Genomic DNA, 19204 nt, shown 5'->3' with positions numbered 1-19204 from the left:
AAATTAGTCATGAAGCCAAATTTGATGGGGCTGGCCACACAAGCCTATAATCCTGGCTCTTCAGTGGAAGGCTGAGGCAAGAGGGCAGCTTCTGAGCTAGATGTGTGCCAAGGGTCAACTTAGTAAGGTAAAACCCTGTCTCCAAATAAAAAGTGAAGCCAGGTGAGTTGCACAGGCCTATAATGTAAGCACTCAAGAGGCTTAAGGCAGACCAGCCAGACAGCAGCATAATGAAAATTGAGGGCTACAAGAGACTGTCCGTCAGTTGAGCTGAGAATGTGGCCAGTAGTGAAGTGCTTACCCAGCTTAAGGGAAGGAGGGCTCCACCGGCATAGCTAGTAACTTCAGGGGAGCAACCTAGTCCTAAAGGGACACTTGGTCAGAGCCCAGAGATTCACCTGCAATAGTCAGGAGCACTGGGGGAACTGAAGGAAGAGACCACACTGCCACCAGGAGGGCACTGATCACCCTGCAAGCTATAGTCAGCCTGCGTGTGCGTTCTCAGTGGCCATCACACACAAAGTGAACTTAATCTTCTACAAACAAAATCAAGGATTCACAAACTATGGCATTTTATTTTTGCTTTTGCTTACATTTGTACAATATATTACATAATTCATGTTTGCAGATCCTAATATATACTTTATAGTTTTATTCTATAAGTTTTTTCTTCAACATTTTGCTGTCAACAAATCTTTACAGTCTGTACAAATTTGAGTAACTTGAAACCATTTTTCAACAAAATTAGTTACTGTAAGCACACATTACAAGACTGAAAATGCTTTTCTTAGAAAGGTTCAATGTAAAGGATTAAGGATTCTGACACGTTAGCATCTACAACAAAACGCTTTGAGATTCTCACATGTATTGCCAGAAAACAAATAAAACATGCCAGCCTCATTCAAAAAAAGCACACAGAACCACAATTAAAACAGTAAAACAGTCTGTACAGTGAAGTACTGTGTATTAACAGCGCCAGGTTTTAAATAGCTTCAATGAACACATCCGCAATATACAAATGTATTACAAAGGTGGGGAATTAAATACAAGTGCCAAACAGAGATTGGAATCATACAACATAAAGTCAATACAAGTGAAAACAGCTTGGCGTTCATTTTGCAGTTTATACAAGGCATTTAATTATATAGGCCTACTACCCAATTAGCTACTTATACTTAAAATAACAACCATATTTGTGAGGCAGGTCATAGAAACAACCTTGAACCATTCTAACAGCTTGTTCCTGAAGTCTTTTTGTTGTAAGCTCATAATAAAATAAGCAATACAAATGAATTATCTGCATTTAAGGGAAAAGAAACATTTACAAGAAAACACAAAAATATAACTGTTATAATTCATTATGAATAAATATACACTTTGAACTGGCTAAGTACAATCTTTATACATTGTTTAAGATTTAATACAGTTTATTAGCCATTTTCTTTTTTCACACAATGTATTATATCAAAATTAAAAAAAAATACTGATTTATAGAAAAATGGCAAAGTACAGTAGTCCCATTTCAATTTGAAGGGGTGTGAAAAGCCACCACAGACCTTTTAGCCTAATTCAAACCTGTAAACATGTTCAGTCATTTTTAAAGAGAATCTTTAATATTTGGTTACCAGGATGATGTCTAATAATATCCTGTTACCTAACTGCAGGTTCTGAATTTGTTACATGTGCTTGACTTATACAATTACAGTCACCATAAGGCGACTTGCTTTAAAAAACAATTAGCTTGTACAAATGAAAATAGGTTCATATTTTTAATAAATGAATGGAAAAATATCAAATGTTCCAGCTTTAACAAAATACAAGGGAATACATATACAGGAAGTCATCTCACATGTTCTGGCCCACCTTTTCTCTGCCTATGTGTCGTCTTTCCAGGCAGTGAAAGCCTCCTCTGCCACAGTAGAAGGCCTTCAAGTTACCAGACACGCAATTCCCAGACAAGTTGGAAACAATTATTGCTTGAGGAAAAGCAGTTCGTTGTACTTTTTCTTCATAAAAAAAGTGCACTTAAGTGCCAAGTCAGCTTGTCAAGAAATAATTTTTAAATATAAAATAGTGCTTGTCTGATTTTGTGTGTTTGTGTGCCACTGTGCAGTATAAAAAAAGATGTGGCCCTCAACAGCCATTAAGTGCAAAGTGCTCTAGCCAAGTCCTGCTGTCACCTGCACTCAACTGACATTCCATTCTGTGACGCACTGGACATTGATGGTTCAGCTAGTGTCAACATAACAGCAGCTGTTATGGAGCTGGACGAGGGAGAAGAGGAGGAGGAAGATGTAGCAGCACCTGAGGAAGAGAAAGAACACATGTGAGGCTACAAAGTAGGCAACACTGGGAAGAAGCAAAGGCTCATCTTCAGCCTAAACTTCTCTTGTGTTCTCCAAATCCAGCGTACAGGAACCATCCCTGCTCAAAGTACCATAGTACAAAGAAAGGGAAAGCAGTGTATCTCAAGCAGCAGACCACTGCCTGTCTGTAGACACAGACTACAAGGCCATTAGTTCTATTCCTAGCCCTGTCAAAGGAAAAAGCAAGGTGAAGAGAGAAAGGGGAGGAAAGAAATTGTGCATCCACACTGTAGAACACATCACTAAAGGACAACTATTCACCAAACACCCACACAGTTGTGAATGAAAACAAAAAATGTCTGTTATTTCTGCTACTTTTCTAATACCACATTTCTGTACCACTTGTCCAATAATCTTTGAGACCTCAGAGATAGCTTACAGGTATACACTGTTTGCCTCTGTAGCCTAACATCCTGAGATTAACTCTGAGAAGCTACAAAGTAGAAGGGAAGAAATGACTCCATGTTCCTTCATGTGCACATTGCACTCAACAATAACTGACTTTGTTTTCAAGTTCAAAAAGTGTGAGTGGCTGAGTGAAAAGCCTACCATTTCTGTACTACCTCCTCAGTTTATATTACACTGTTTTCCTCAAGGGAATTCTTTCATTATTATCAATACGTGAAATGAGATGTTTTAAAAGAATAACTATATGCACAAATAAGAAGGAAATAGACATCCAGTGGGACAGCTCTATGGCACATGCCACCAAAGTGGTCATCTCTGGGACCCACAAGGTGGAAGAAAAGAACTTCCAAAAGTTTCCTCTGACCTCTAGATGTACATTGTGGTACACTTGCAAAAATGTATGTATGCATGTACACACACACACACACACACACACACACACACACACACACACATACAATGTACAAGTCCATATATGGGACTAAGTTGGAGAAGCAAATTTGTCACCTAGAACTCTCCTACTTGCCCAAATGCTCCCTCTACTGTCCCTAGATGTTCAAAACTTTAGATGAAAGTATTGCTGAAAGGCCTAATCTTTTATAAAGACAGTTGCAATGGAACATAACCATACACACACACTTCTGCACTTCAGATCAAGCAGTTCCCATAGAGACTATAGTGGTCCTCAAACAGCCACCATCTCTGTAGAGACAACATCTACAGCTCATCTTCTAAAGGAATTTCATCTCTTTAGATTCTAAAGGAATCTCGAAATGGGAATTTGTATTTCCTAGATTTAGCAGCACTTATTAAACATAGGTAGGAGCTAGGGAGGTAGCCCAGTCACTGAAATGAGTACAGAGACCCAGTTCTATCTTTAGAATCTATGTAAAAAAGCAGGGTCTGGTGGCTAGCCAGCTTAGCCTATGAGCAAGGCCCAGGCAAATGAGAGATGCCATCTTAAAAATAAGGTATGAGGTTGTCCTGTGGCCTCCACACACAGGTAAACACACAAACATAGGTGGAAGGAAAGAGTAAATATAGTGCTGAATCATACAGTGTACACTCTCTGGCTTTGACTTTGGTTAGACTATGAGACAGGGTCTCACTATATAGTCCTGACTAACCTGGACTTTACTATTTACAGCAATCTGACCTTGAATTTGTGCAGTGTCCTTTCCCTGGTTCTCATGTTCGAGGGCTGCAGTTATGTGCCAACAACATAGTATACCATCATGTTCCATGCATACAATTTCTATTACCTTTCCTTTTCAAAGTGAAATAGTATTACACTATATTTATAAATGAGAATTTCTTTTAACTTCTAAGCTTTTGTTGTTACCTACAATGTAATACTTTGTACCTTACAATTTATTTAAGACAGGGTCTTAAGCAACACAGGCTAGCCCCAAACCCACCATTTAGCCAAAGATGACATTTCTCTTGCTTTTATTTTACCTTCCCAGTGTTGGAATTACATGTGTATGCAACCACACCTATCTATAAATTAAAAACCTTAATGACTACTTTATTTTCTTCGGCTTGAATAAGCAATTTAATATTTTCCATCAGCAATACTGCTAATTCCGCATTAACTGACTCACATCTTGACTGCACACAGCTTCAAGTCACTCTAAGACACTATCTGAACTAAGGGAACAGGGTTACCTCACTCCTTGCTCTCACTGCTGCTCCTAAATTCTACTTTCCACCCAGCATACCAATTTCCTGTCTAAACATTTCTAACAGTTCTCTCTTCTCCTCAGAGTAAAACTGCAACCCCTCACCCTGCCCTACACAGTCCCACATGTCTTGCCCTCTGCTTACCTGACTCAGATCTCTACTACTTTCATACCACAGTGGTTTTCATTCTGGTGTGAAAAGAAACCAAGTATATATACTCTCACCTCAGAGCAGTGGTTCTGAATTTGGGGCACTCTACAACCCCTTTATCCTATGCATATCTGACAGTGTCTAGAAGCATGTGGGAAGACAGCTAGAGACGCTGCTATGGAGGACAGCAATATAGAAAAAATGATCAAGCTCAAAATGTAAGCAGTGTAACATTTAAGCAGTTCTGTCTCAAGGACATCTGCCAAGGACTTCTGGTGTGAAATAAGTCATGTACTGCCCAAACTCCATATTGTAGCCAAAACTGCCAATGAGAAATAATTAAAAGTCATAACTATAGGGCACTAATACAGTCCAACGGATAGCCCTAAAAAAGAAGACTCAGAGATCTCTCTACATTCCAATGGATGTTTACATGGAGCAAGAAGGTAGCGATGACAGGATGACAGCCCATACACAAACAAGAAAACAAACAAGGTATTGACTTTGAACTTCTAGTTCTGTGAGAAAGTATGTTTCTATTGTTTAGGTTATCTTCTCTGTGATGGTATTTTGCTGTCAAAAGTAAGAATTTGACATTTCTTTTCATTTAGGTCTCAAAAGAAATGTTCTGGTCATTTGTATTCTAAAGTAACCCAAACAGTGGGAGACAAAAGAGAAAATTATACTGTTAGAAGGAATGTCAACTATTACCACTATAGAAAACATGGAGGTCCCTCAAAAATTATAAGCAAAACTATTACATTATGTAAAAAAGCAGGTCAGTGTTTGCAGTGCCTAGGAAAGTAGAGAGAGGCATGGAAACTCTAGTTCGTGATACAACATCAGGACCAGATGGCAGCAATATCTTTTAGTGTGATGGCATTCAACAATACTGTACCATTTGATTCAGAATACCTACAAGATGGGACTTTGAATGATATTTTAACAAAGAGAAGATAGACACCCTAAAAATCCTGAAGTAATCACTTTATGAGTATGGATGTACTGAAATACCATACTGTGCCCATTAGATGTGTGATAATCTGTCAAAGTATTCTTTAAAACAAAGTCATTACAATAATACCAAACACAAAGGAAATGCAAAATGCAGGATTTGTTGAATCTCAAGATCTATGCATTATGCTAGACTCTTTTTGACAAACAACCTTGCTATGTAGCCCGAGCAGACCTGGCCCCCATGCTTGCCGCCCCTGCCTCCTTAATACCAGATCTGTAGCTATTTGCCACTCAGTGAAGGCCTAGCATCCCCATTTTCCTTTATACTGAGGGAATTCTCTTTGTGAGTGGGCCCTGTGATGTCATAACAGATGAGGCTGACAGAGTAAAGAATTTGCCTACAGAAATGACAGACAAGGAACTTACTCAAAAGCAGTGTGATGAACTGACTTATGTTTAAGGGAAAAGTACTTACTTTCTCTCTCTTTCTTCTTTAAACGTTTTCTCCTCCTATCAATGGAAGCTACTTCAGATTTTAACGACAAATAATGCTTTCTGATTTCTTGCAATTTTTCTTGAAGAATTGAGATACGTTCAGCACTTGTCATATTTTCCAGGTCCGCTGTCAATTTAAAAGCTTCATTAATATGTATTTTGAGAATAAAAGTTAATAAAATGAAAAAATATAGTTTTAGAATAAAGTCTAAGATAAACTACAATAACGATTCTCCAGGTGTACTGGTACATACCTGTTATACCAGCTTAAACCACACAAGAGAGCCCAAGACATCAAAATATTTGATTTCTCAATTTCTCTATTCCCTGCCCTTTGACTACAATAACCAAACACAAACAAAATGTACAGCACAAGATTTGTTGAATGAACATGTACAAAACAAAGACCTTATAGTGTATGCATTGTGTTAAAATTCTTCTTTCAGACAAATGGCTATGTAGCCCAAGCTGACCCTGCCTTCACTCTTGCTATCTCTGCCTTCTGAATGCTAGGGCTCTAGCCACTGTCTCCAGCTCTGCTCAGTTTCCTAGTCATACACAATACCGCCATAGTATACGAGTTAAAAATAGCCAGTGGAGCCTGGCTATACCTGGTATAGGCCATGGTGGAACAGACCTTTAATCCTGACACTTGGAGGCAGAGGAAGAAGAATATCCGAGTTCCTGGTCAACTTGGCCTACAGTCAATTCCACACCAGTCAAAACTACATAACCAGACTGTGTCTTAAACAAAACAAAACAAATCCCACCAACCCAGTTATGGTGGCAGGCTTGAGATTCCAGCCCTCATGCAACTAAGGTTGAAGGCAACCTTATCTATACATTGAGTAACCAGCCAGACAGGCTATATAGCAAGATCTTGTCTCAAAAAGGAGAAGTATATTTACAAATATGATACAAAGACACCAAAAGGTTAAAATTGTATTTTGGAAGGGAAGGAAGACAGGGCCTTATTTTGTAGTCCAATGTAGTCTCAAACTCTTAATCCTCCAGTATCAGACTTCTGGGCTCTGAGGTTACAGGTAGGTGCCCTCATGCCTAGCTTCCATACTATTTTTGTTTGTTTGTTTGTTTAAAAACAAAAAAACAAAGACAAAGATTTATTTTTACTGTTTTTAATTGTGTTTATGTGGTCTATGTTCCTGAGTTCAGGTGCCCAAAGAGGATCACGGTATCAGAGCCCTTGAGTTACAGGTGTGAGATGCCTGACATGGGTGCTGGGAATTGAAACTGCTCTCCTCTGGAAGAATATAATCTTAACAAGTAAGTCATTCCTCCAGCACCCCTATACCACCTCCAAGCAGATTCTCAACCTTACATGTACTCAGTGCTGGTCAGCATTTGCCTTAATATTTTCTTTTAGCAATTTGTTCATTCTAATCAGGATCCTGGTAAGGTCTCTACTATGCCATTGTCAGGTCTCAGTGTAGTTTCTTTTTTCAAGCACTGGCATCAGGAATAACTAAGACAAAAATTCCTACATGCTAAATTACATATGTCACTTACACATCTGAAAACTCCACTTGTAAACCTTGGGAAGCCGGTTACTGGGCTCCTTGAGATCAGGATCTTTATCCCCATTCTTGCCACATTTTCCTGGAGACTGTACCCTTGCAGGAGACTTGCTACTGTGGGTCTTCATTCCAGTGGGGGCTGACTTGACTGCCTGAGTCTTAGTCACACTTTCACCAGCTGAAAGTTCTTCACTGTCACTACTGTTTGCTGAAAAAGAAAGAAACCGTCAATAAACAAAAGTTGGTCAAACTATCATACACTTAGAAGGATAACTCTAAATATACCACTTGAATTTTCTACTACAGTAAGCAATCTACCTATAAGACCTAAAAAATCAGTGTTGAAGATTTAGCTCAGTTGTGTAATGCTTGCCTAGCAAGCCCAAGTCCCTGGATTCAGCCCCTAGCACTGAAAAAATAAAACCTAGAAAAATCACATGCATATGCAGACATATCTCAGCCAAGGAAGACAAATACCGAAGTCTTCCCACCTATATTGCCAATAGGTATGAATTCGTTGCACTGATCTTCCATTCTGCTAGCTTTACTATGAAACACAGTGAATCGGTGTCTGAGGCACCCATATGTCCATACCACAGATGCTAGGTCAGAGGCTCTTCCCTAGCTAAAGATGTTTTTACTTTGTTGGAACAAAGGATTCCTTGTAGGAAATTCTTCATTCTAGTACACAGTAACTCTAGTACACAGCAGCATGTACCAATTCCACGGCCACAGCAGTACATGTCACCATCACTGATAGAGGTAATGACTTCCTTAACCTCCTTACACCCAATAGCTTGTTTCCTAAAAGTTATCACCACGTTCTCTGTGATCAACATACTCTGAAGTTTATCAAGAATTTGCTAATTAAGTTTCAGTCCTAGAATGGATAAACTTATCCTGACCACTTGCCTTGTGACAATAGGGTTTGTTTAGTTGTACATGTATGTCCTTTTTCTGGATACAAAGTACCATGATAGATTATGTTGTAGAGACTACACTAAGAATGGTCAGAGAATGATTAATGGATCTGATTTATCAGGATGGAAGCCAGATAATCAAAGTGGAACACTTATTTATTGACTCTTTGAAGATGAGCCTTTCTGGAAATGACATTAAAGAAAAAAAAATACAGTGTAAGAAAAACCTATTTTAACTATTATTTATACCAAGTAATCTAGAACTAATACATTGATGAATTATTCTTTAGCAGTGCCCAAGTAGGGGCTCTGAAAGTATCAAAAGTGATCAAAACTGTAAAGTTGCACCTCCTCCCCTGAGAGTAAACAATGTCTGCCTCTCCTAAACAAACATCTTAATGAATCCTTCCCTAGTCCCCACTGCCGCTCTGAAACTATAGCAACTCCTAACTAAGCCACCCAAGGCTTGGCCCCTTTATGTGCTGTGGCCTGCCTCAGCCTGCCTGACACGGCCTTGCTGAGCACAGCCACCCGGGGCCCCGAAGGATGCCATATTCACCGCCTGGAAGTCATATGGGCTCAGCAGAAGCTCGGGGAGCTGACCGCGTAACCCTTTTCTGCACTGCAGTGCAGCCAAGGCCGCTGCTAGCAAAGGTCAGGCAGTGGAGGTGGCAGGAGTCTCGGAAGAGCAGCAGGGGTCAGTGTGGGGCACCTGAAAAAAAAGTCTTTACATATTTTCCACTTCTTGTTTTGTCTACAAAAATAATAATATATAAATGAACAAACAAACAAACTATCAAATGCACAGCCCTCAGAAGAAGCAAAAGCATTATAGTCTCTGCAGGCCAATGAACAGTCTGTGCCAGTCTTAAGTGATTGCTCTCAAGTAGAAAGGTTTGGAGACTGAAATGTAATTTCACAGACTAGAGCTGTGCCTATGACACTATCTTTGCCTGCTGTTCTGAAAAATTATGAAGCAATTCACTTCATTATAACAGAAATACACATAATACAGGTAGACACTGTGAACATGGAGGTATCTGGGTCATGATATCTATGAGACCACTCACCAGTAATAATACCAATAGTACTGATTGCTCAATCCTAGACGTTACCCATGACCAGAAAACTCTTGTGTAACTTTTGGCTGTTTGTTGTTTGTGGCAAGGTCATACCTAGTCCAGGCTGACTTTCAATTGGCTATGTAGCCCAGAATGATCATGAACTCCTGATTCCTCTGCCTCTACTGCCCAAACAATGGCATTATAGGCATGCACCAACTGTTTAGCCTGTGACTTTTTTAAAGTTATGAGAAAAAAAATTTATAATTACCCCATAACCAAATAACCTTTGTAGGGAGGTCAGCTATTATTTTTGGATCTTGAAGTTTCAAAGCAAATTTTATACTTACTGCCTTTTCCCTTCTTTTTGTTGTTCACCACAGTGGCTTTATGGCTTCTCTTCTGCTTTTTTGATGAACTTCCTATTCCCTGAGAATCTTTCACTCTTTTCTGTCCTGTACAGGCTGTAACGAGAAACACAAAATAGAATCTCCTTTTATTTTGATAGGGTTGGGGATTGAGCCTGGGGCTTCAGAGATGCTTGGCAAATACTCTACCACTGAGCTATACATCCAGTCCAGCAATACAAAACAGAGTCAAGACGTTCCCTAGTTGACTACTTAAATATTTTAGAAAGAAGTATCCTCAAACTATAAATTTCTATAAGACTTATGTAAATTATCACGAGCTATTTTTCAACTTTTAACTGTCATTAATGACAGCTAGCTCTTAAAAATTAAGAGCTTCTTTCAGAAAGACAATGCACATTCTTAGGAAAATCACAATTGAAAATGCTGTCAGCATAACACTGCAGGTTATAGGTCTAGTTACTCAAACATAGGACTATGCTGAAACATGTAAGATCCAATAAAACTAAGGACTAAGGTTCTGTTACTAGTTGAAATATTAACAAAGTAATGAAATTTTGAATGATATAATATGAGGACAAGTAAGACTAGTCTCTAACCTCTATGTAGCTGACCTACATTAACTCCTGATTTGTGTGTACAGCTCCCCAGTGCTGCAATTATAGGTCTAAAATATGGTGCTTTGCATTATATTAACTGGGTATATTCCTGACAGAAATTCATAATTGTTTTATATGAATTTACTTTTAGGGAACTGGCTAATTAACATGCAAACAACTTACAAACTCATGATCTAAAGCCATTCTGGTGTGAAATGACCTGCAAAGGGTATTATAAGCCAACACTGCATCATCCTTCCTTACCCTGGCTCAAGCGTTTACTGTCAGTGAACTCATCACTGCCCTAAACTGTAGCGTCTCTATACACTTGTGTTGTCTTTAGCCCTTGTTTTGCTTCTGTATCTTTTGAATTATATACAATCTCTTAGACTACCAAGAATAAGCTTAAAGAGACTAAAGAGATATATCCACTTAATTCCAATTTCTAATACACATCATATAAAAGTACACCAGGCTTGGCATCAAAAACATTTTTTCCTGCTCCTGTTATCAATGGTAAAATTAACCTGTAGTTTACAAAATATGGCATCCTTGGTTGAAAAATGTAATAGGCTGTTCACTATGTATGAAATGTTTTACCAAATAAATAAAGTGAAATGAAGTCACATAACAGATGTCTAAGAGTTTATCCAGGCATAAATTTAAAAAATTTGAATAGTCCTTTGATTTGATTAAGTGGCCTCAAGTTTTATTACTTTAAGAAAATGTATTTTATTTTTAATTATATATGTGGGCATGAGCTTGGGTAGAAAATGTATTTTATTTTTAATTACATATGAGGCCAGATGCTGCTGAATCCCCTGGGACTGGGGTTACAGGTGTGTGAACCACTTGAGGTGGGTGCTGGGAACTCTACAAAAGCAATACGCACTCTCAATCACTAAGCCATCACTCCAGCCACTGCACTTTAAAAAAAAAAAAATCTTTTTTTTTTTACATGTTGAGAGGACATTTGTGAGTTTGCTCATTCTTTCAATCAAATGTGTTTTACGCATCATCATCATCAGGCTTTGTGACAAGTGTCTTTACCCAAGGAACCATCTTTTCAGCCCAAATTCCATAGTTTTAATTTAATCATGATTAATATTCAAAAGAGCAGCACTGACTGAGCCTCAGTAGAACAGATATCAGATGATTTCTGGACAACATTAATTTTTCTTAAGAGTTGAGGATAAAGAAGAAGATACAATCTCTCAAGAGCTGGAATTTAATACAACAATTTAATTAATAGAAGAACCAACTCTTATCTTTTGAAGTTGCCTTTTTTCATGACTATGTAATGGAACTCCATTGACAAAGCCTGATACATAGATATTATCCCAGGAGCAGCTGCGCCTGTACACCCCCAACTTCTGTTTTCACTAAAGATTAACTGAGTATCCTTTATTTATTTTATTTATTTATTTTTTGAGAAAGGGTCTCCCTGTGTAGCACCCCTGAGCAGGAACTCATTTTGTAGCCAAGACTGGCTGGCCTTGAACTCTGGAGCCTCCTCCTTCCACATCCCACGTGCTGGGATTATAGCAGGCATATCTTTACTGTCAACTAAGACCTGTGCTATTGTACTATCCTCTGATACTCAAAATGCACACCCTCCAATGCCCTTTACTGTGGATGTGCACATTTCAAAACCAAATGTCAGCTTAGAGTGCACTGACTTAAAACCCCTGGTTGAAGTGGTTTATAAGAAAAAGGATGACAGAATACAACTATAATACCCTTAGAGGACACTAAAACTTTAAGTACTAATTTGATTCTCTACTTTGAAAAACTGCATGGAAAAACATCAAAAACATTACTGTAGAGTATTACTAACACACATACTGGTCCTTCAATTTGGAAGTTATATATCTAACTAATAAAGCATCAAATTCCTTTACAAACTCACACAAATAAGGCCGGTCTGTAAATCAAGTCTGACTCAACTGTCTGGAGGAAGCAGTGCCTGAACAGTTAGTTGCTCCAAACCCCTATCTACAATATTTAGTTAAGGGAGGGGGGGTCTCACAACACATCAAAATGTTTGTGAGTGACTGCACATTTCAACCGTAAGCAGAGTGCTACAGAAATACAGTTAAGTGGCTCATATGGTATAGTCAACTGTTGCATAGAATGGATGTCATCAGTTTTCAGCTCAGGGCCTAGATGCAAGTTGTAGCATATGGTCTAAAATCCACTTAAACTATGACAGTTCAAGAAAAAGACATTAAAGGCTCTCAAATCCATCCCATTATTACTTACATTATCTTCTACTGTCCATTTTCACTGTGTCCATACAAGCACACAGCTCGACCACCTCACATTAAAAGACACAGTGAAACTATCAAGGCATTGAGAGGGAAGTCCTACAAATAGCCACCATACTCTTTTCCACCTCACCTTTTTCTGGGTGTTCTGGTTCTGGCTGATTGCTACTGCTGGAGCTCACGCTTGCATCAAAGCCTGCCGGTGAGCTATTCCCCTCCGACTGGAGGTCCTGGAGCTCCCCCACAACACTGTCCACCTCAATTGTGCTGTCGGTTTCACTCTTGATGCTTCGAACCTCTTCCTGGTTTGGAGGCAAGGGCACTGACACTGTAACAGAAGACTGCTGCTGACCAGTTTCTGTTACAGTGACTGAAGAAGGCGACTCCGGTGTGGTAGGTGGGGTGTTGAGCACTGAATTACTGCCACTGCTCGGAAATTCTGTTTTTCTGTCACTAACTTCTAGGGGTTTTTCTTCAACTGACTTATTGTCAACACTGGCAGGTAGTGGCTTCTCTAGCTCCATAATGGGTGAGCAACTCTCCTCTTCTGCCACAGTCTGCAGTGACTCCTCTACTGTCCCCTCATCTGGGGTAGGATGGGGTGGAGAAGCTGCAGCCTCGGTGTCAGAGTCAGAGAAAAGCTCCTTCAGTGTTTTCTTAGGCCACTGTCCCTGAATACTTGACCAGACGTCTTTTCTATCTTTAGCCCTGTTGTTCTGAAGTCTTTCATCAGAGTTATTTAAAAGTTTTATCCTTTTTTCTGCTACTTCTGAAAATCCTGGATAGAAACTAGTTGTCCGCAAAGATTTTCTCTTTTCTTCTAAGCCATTATATTTCTTGGTAGGTGTCATCTTTGCTTTGGACTTTTCTTCTTCATCTTCATCTGAGGAGCTGTTACTACTGTTTTCTGTGCACAACGGCTCCTTGCTCTTGGTTCTGTCTTCTTTCTTACCAGGGGATCCAGTCTGCAAACATTCGTCTGTATTGCAATACCGTCTTTTCCCACGTTTTGTTTGTGGCTTTAAAGCCTTATCTGTTGTGTCCTTTTTTATATCCTTTCTCTTTTTTGTGATTTCATCTTCCTCTTCAAAATCAGTATCTTCCGATATTGCTTCCACGTCTTTTCTTACTCTTTCTGGAGATTTTGACACTGTTTTGGATATTACCAAATCTGTGTGGATTTTGTTTTCTTCTAGCAAAGATGGACTACTCTGTTCCTCTTTTGAAATCAGCTCATTTCTGGTGTGGGCCGAATGTTCCACCTTTGATTCGTCTTTGCCACTGTTATCTAGGTCCTGAGCACACCTCTCCTCTTCCTGCTCACTGTCTTCAGCCGAACTTTCAGAAGCTAAAAAATAAGAGGGTGGAGGGTGGGCAACATGCCTAATAAGAATGTTGTTTATGTCTGCCTCAAACAATCAAATAAAAAACAAAGAAAAACTTCCATCCTAGGTGCTATGATTTAAATATCTTCTTCAAAATTGAAGCTAAAACTTAATGACACTATGGCAACTGGGAAACTCTCACAGCAGCTGGTTAGCTATTTTCACAGAGATCCATCCACTCAGTGCCTCAACTGCAAGAAATACAAATTCTTTCCTTTATGAGTTTGACCCAGGCTGTGGCACAGTTAAACCAGTAGAAAACACAGTAATGGTTTTCCAACTGATAAAAACTAATATGCAGAAATTTCCTAAAGAATTTATCCTTTTCCTATACTTGTTCTTAAAATGCTAGAAAGCACTGTCATTAAGTGAGAACATGGAGGGCTGCAGAGAAGGCACAGCAATTAAGAGTGTTGCTCTTGCAAAGGACCCAGGTTCCTAGTGCACACATCATAGCTCAACCACCTCTCAACTCTAGTTAAAAGGGATCCAACCCATATTTTAACCTGTGCAGGCACCAGACACATGGTGCAAATATATACATGCAGGCAAAACACACATACACATAAAATAAATAGATCTTTTTAAAATGAGTTATTTTAATGAAAATAACACAATAAGAAAATCCTGTTTTAAAAAAAATTCTAAAACCTACACTAGCGTTCACATAAACCTTTCTACCTAACTATCAAGCCATCTACTCCAGCCAGATTAGCATTCTACAATGCTCGACCTCCCAGAAGACGATATTAATAGAATGAATCTTTACACCCATCTACCTACCTACCAACCATCCATCCATCCATTCACCCAACCACTCACCCACTGAGTCTGTATTTTTCCCAGGAAGGTCACAGTATACGAGGTATAGAGAAAAGAGACTAGTACTGATGTTTGCAAAGGAAGTCACACTAAGGGCTATCACTAAACTGTCATTAAACTAAATGTGCATTCTTTGAAAGCCCAGATTACCCTAAATAAGTCTTTTATACTTTCTATGTCGTTTTGACTGTGCAGATCAAACTCCAGCTCTCCTTTCCATGTCTTTTGTGTTGCTGCTTCCTAGATCAACTAGCAATACCCAACAAAAAGATTCGGATTAACTTAAGAAAACCACGAAAATAAACTTAAAGGGGCAGTAGTTTACTACTCTCACTGCATATATTCCCGGGCATCCCTGTGTCTATGGCAAGTGTTCTATCTATGGTTTCTAAGAACTCAATCATGGATTAAACTCTCAATAAAGCAGGCTCTGAAATCAGAGTATGACCTAGAGAGTCTACTCAGACAGGTTTTTCTACGTAGCCCTGGCTGGCTAGAAACTCGTTACAAAGACCAATCTGGCTTTGAACTTTTGAGAAATCTGCCTGCCTTCGCCTCCTGAGTACTGGAACTAAAGGTGTGCACACATTTGGCCCAAATGACATAGAAGACAACCTCTACCTATGCTTCCTCACAAACCGGGGCTTACATTAAATGTTCAGCATTATTTTTTAAACTAAACAACAAATACTGAACATTATTTTTTAAACTAAACAGTTATCTTTTTGAAAAATTTATTTATTTACTATGTACGCAGCATTCTGTCTGCGTGTCAGAAAAGGGTTCCAGATCTCATTATAGTTGGTTATGAGCCACCAAGTAGTGACTCAGTATTGAGCTTAGGGCCTCTGCAACAGCAGCCAGTATTCTTAACCTCTGAGCGATGTCCCTAGTCTCAACAGTATCTTCTTTAGGATTATATCCATAAACTCCTAAATCCTACTTTTAAAAGTAATAATTAATAAAGTTAGGTGAGAACTCCTAAGAAAAGGCACATCTAGTTATTTTAACTACTACCTGCTTACAACTGAAGCTTATAACCCACCAAGTGGGTGCTGGAAATTGAACTCAGGTCCCTAAGAAAAGCAAGTGCTCTTAACCACCTCTCCAGCCCAGTTCTCTGCCATTCTTACCAACCATAACCATAGATCAAAACAAGCAGATGAGTTCTTTACAACTTTCAGAACTGCATTATCATTTTAACATATGACATAACCTATGCTTTATACAACAGAAAGAACAGTGTTTGACAAAAAAAAAAAAAAGAGAGAGAGAGAAACCCAGCACTATGAGGTGCTAACAATAAACATAGCAAAGTCTAAGTAAAAGAAAAAAAATAGCCTGATGCCACAGAACCACTGTTATGGAATTTAACTTCAGGGATGATTTTTTTAGGTGGTGGAAGGAGCAAGTGCATAAGGCTTTTTTTCTTCCTGAGACAGACTCTTGATATATTGCTTAGGCTAGCTTCAACTCAATCCTCCTGCCTCAGCTTTCAGAGTATTGGTATTGCAGTCATGTATCACTACACAAAAATTCATTTAAATATAGAAATTAAAATCAAATTACTTGCATGCAACAATTATGTTTACCTTGTAGTCCATTAAGAATGGAAGTAATTTCTATAGATTTAATATGAGCTGTATCAGAATTTTTGGCATCAGTAAGATCTAGTTTGGAAACCATCTCAGGAGATGAATTTGATGGAAATGGTGATTTTGACAAGCGTCGAAGTTTACAGTTCTTTGGAGAGTATTTTTCATCTCTGTCTTTTTCTTTGTCTAGTTTATTCTGGATTAAAAAAATAAAGCATTGGATGTTAGCTATAATCTTATTATAACATGAAGTATTATATATAATTATATACTATAAAATATAAAATAATATAATATATAAAATAAACATAACCTATTACTAACAACATTAATCCTATTTTAAAGCAACATCAAGGACTATTTTAAATTAACAGAGAAAAAAATACAATAAAAATAAATTTCAAAATAACCAGATTTGACTCTTTTTTATGTTATTCATAAAAACTCTATGAGATAGAAAAGCTGGTTTGTATTTACAACCTAATATTAAGAATAAAATCTGATAGGTAATTAAGACTAGCAAATAAGTATTGCTAATAACTGCTATAAATTCTTAGGAATTATACCATAAATCCAAATTTAATATTTATTAAAAAACTAAACTTTCAACAATTTTATATGGAAATGAATATTCTCACTGTAAAATAACAAGTCGGAATGGCCATATTCTGTACTTTGAAATTTATAGAAAAAGTTACTCCCACTGATATGCTGTGAAGTAAGCTCAGAGGCAGCCTTCCTACCTCTCAAAGGCTGATGTTTTCTCAAACTCAATGTACAGATAAGTCAAGGCTAAGATATTTCTATCAGCAATTTTTTGTTTGTTTTGTAATTTAAGTTCTCTAAAGTTTGACCTCGCAACAATTCTGAAGTCTAGTACATAGACAGACCAAAAACATGAGTGATTATTTTCACAAGTCCCCAAACAACAGTGTATACCTAATGTCACATAAGATATGCCAGGTTAGAAATACTCGCTTACGTACAACAGTTAACATTCAGATAGTAACTGTCCTTCAAATGGGTTCCTTGGACCTGAAGTTTCTAAAAACTTGCTAGAAAAGTAGCCCCCTAGAAAGATGAATCGAAATGATGAGGATGGAACCAGGAAGCCTGTCTGAATGTGTGCTCCAGGTGACTCTGGTACATATTTCAATAGAGAGTTTCAATGATCCAGACTAAATTATAGAACATCCTAAGTCAGGTGATCTACCACAGCCTACAATGACTGTTACTCACAATTCTTTTTCATTTTTAGCGCTTTATGACTTAAGCTCAGAAATCACAATCTACCAAGCACATTGAAGGCTGAAACAATTCAGTCCAAATCAAATATATTTTTTAATGGCAGTCAAAAAAGTCTGTACAACAACAGTTTTTATGCGAAAACTTGAGGTATTGCAAAATCAAAAGGTTATATATAAGAACTGCAAATTTCCAATTCCCAAGTCTCTTATGAGCCAGAATTTTAATATGCTTGAGTTTGTATAAGGAAGTAAACAGAGACAGACATTCAGACAGCATTTCATGTATATGATTCAAACATCGTTTCTCCTACTCATCTAAGAAATGCTAAAACTTGCTTTATACAAAGACACTGGATTTCTAACAAATATTTTAACAAACATTCTTCCATTACTAAAACCTATGCTAAATATAGTGTGGTTTACATATTTCCCAGTAAGATCAACAGTGAGTATGTAAAGAGTTTAAGACGTCCTGAGTTTTAGGTATTTGGTTACTGTACTAGAAACTTAAAACAGACTTACTATAGTAATAAAAGCATTCATTATCTAAGACCACAAAGGAGGTCGGTCCCTAAACAGGACCATAACAGCTCTCCACTAGAATAACAAGATTGAGTTTCAGAATTACCACTAAGTATGTCAACTACACACAATAAAGTCATTTAAAACAATTTTTAATAATTTCAAAACATATTAATGATCTGATTTTATTCTATCATGCACAGTGGTACCATTTTGCATATAAGAGCACAGATCCTATATTAGCTACTGAGTATGTGGTAAATAGAGTACTGAAAACATTCTGAGCCAGTATTCAGTCATATAGAGATGAAGAGATAGACACTCCTGTCTTCAGACATCTCCTCTTCTCCACCTTAAATCTACTTACATCCCCTACCCAAAATGCTTGATGGCTCCTAGTTGGGAACTACAAAAGACAGGAAAAGATTTAAATAGATAAATGCAATTTGGTTGTATGGCTTTATACAGTGTTAAGACTGAAAAGACCTTAAAGATCACTTGGGACTTTCTTAAAGCCTCTCCACAGGTGACAAAGTAATTAGAGCAAAATCCAGTATTTGGTAAAAGTGTTGTTTAAAAGAGATGATAATATCAGAATTAGCACATGCCCAAAAATGTACATTTAATTTTGAGGGGTGGAGGGTGGGAAATATATTTACTTAACAGCTAATGGTGCATAGCAAAATCAAGACTTTACCTTTATTTTCTTCCGATGTTTTATCTTTGGTACATTTTTATCAGCAGGCCTTACTATTTTATCTGCTTTAATCCATTCATCATATCTAAAATTAAGAGAAATGAGCATAAATATGTAAGGTATAAAC

The 19204-nt window shown here is 37.9% G+C and overlaps 1 protein-coding gene across 4 annotated transcripts in view; it reads right to left on the bottom strand.

Annotated features, from left to right (window-relative positions):
• Positions 1-578: 578 nt before the first annotated feature.
• Positions 579-19204, bottom strand: part of ARID4B (AT-rich interaction domain 4B) — a 104849-nt gene continuing 86223 nt past the window's right edge. For 3 of the 4 annotated variants that reach the window (XM_080917697.1, XM_080917698.1, XM_080917699.1), the window contains 7 exons: positions 19078-19162; positions 16609-16807; positions 12943-14157; positions 9926-10039; positions 7587-7802; positions 6040-6186; positions 579-2304 (listed from right to left, as the gene is read on the bottom strand). In XM_080917697.1, coding sequence (XP_080773823.1) covers positions 2177-2304; positions 6040-6186; positions 7587-7802; positions 9926-10039; positions 12943-14157; positions 16609-16807; positions 19078-19162 — 2104 coding nt within the window. In that variant the 3' untranslated portion in view covers positions 579-2176. Of the gene's footprint in view, positions 2305-6039; positions 6187-7586; positions 7803-9158; positions 9227-9925; positions 10040-12942; positions 14158-16608; positions 16808-19077; positions 19163-19204 lie in introns of those variants that run through there. The other variant, XM_080917700.1, reaches the window with a different exon arrangement.

Source organism: Micromys minutus (assembly GCF_963924665.1).
Source record: "Micromys minutus genome assembly, chromosome: 6".
Taxonomy (NCBI): domain Eukaryota; kingdom Metazoa; phylum Chordata; class Mammalia; order Rodentia; family Muridae; genus Micromys; species Micromys minutus.
This window is presented reverse-complemented; position numbering and strand designations above follow the sequence as displayed.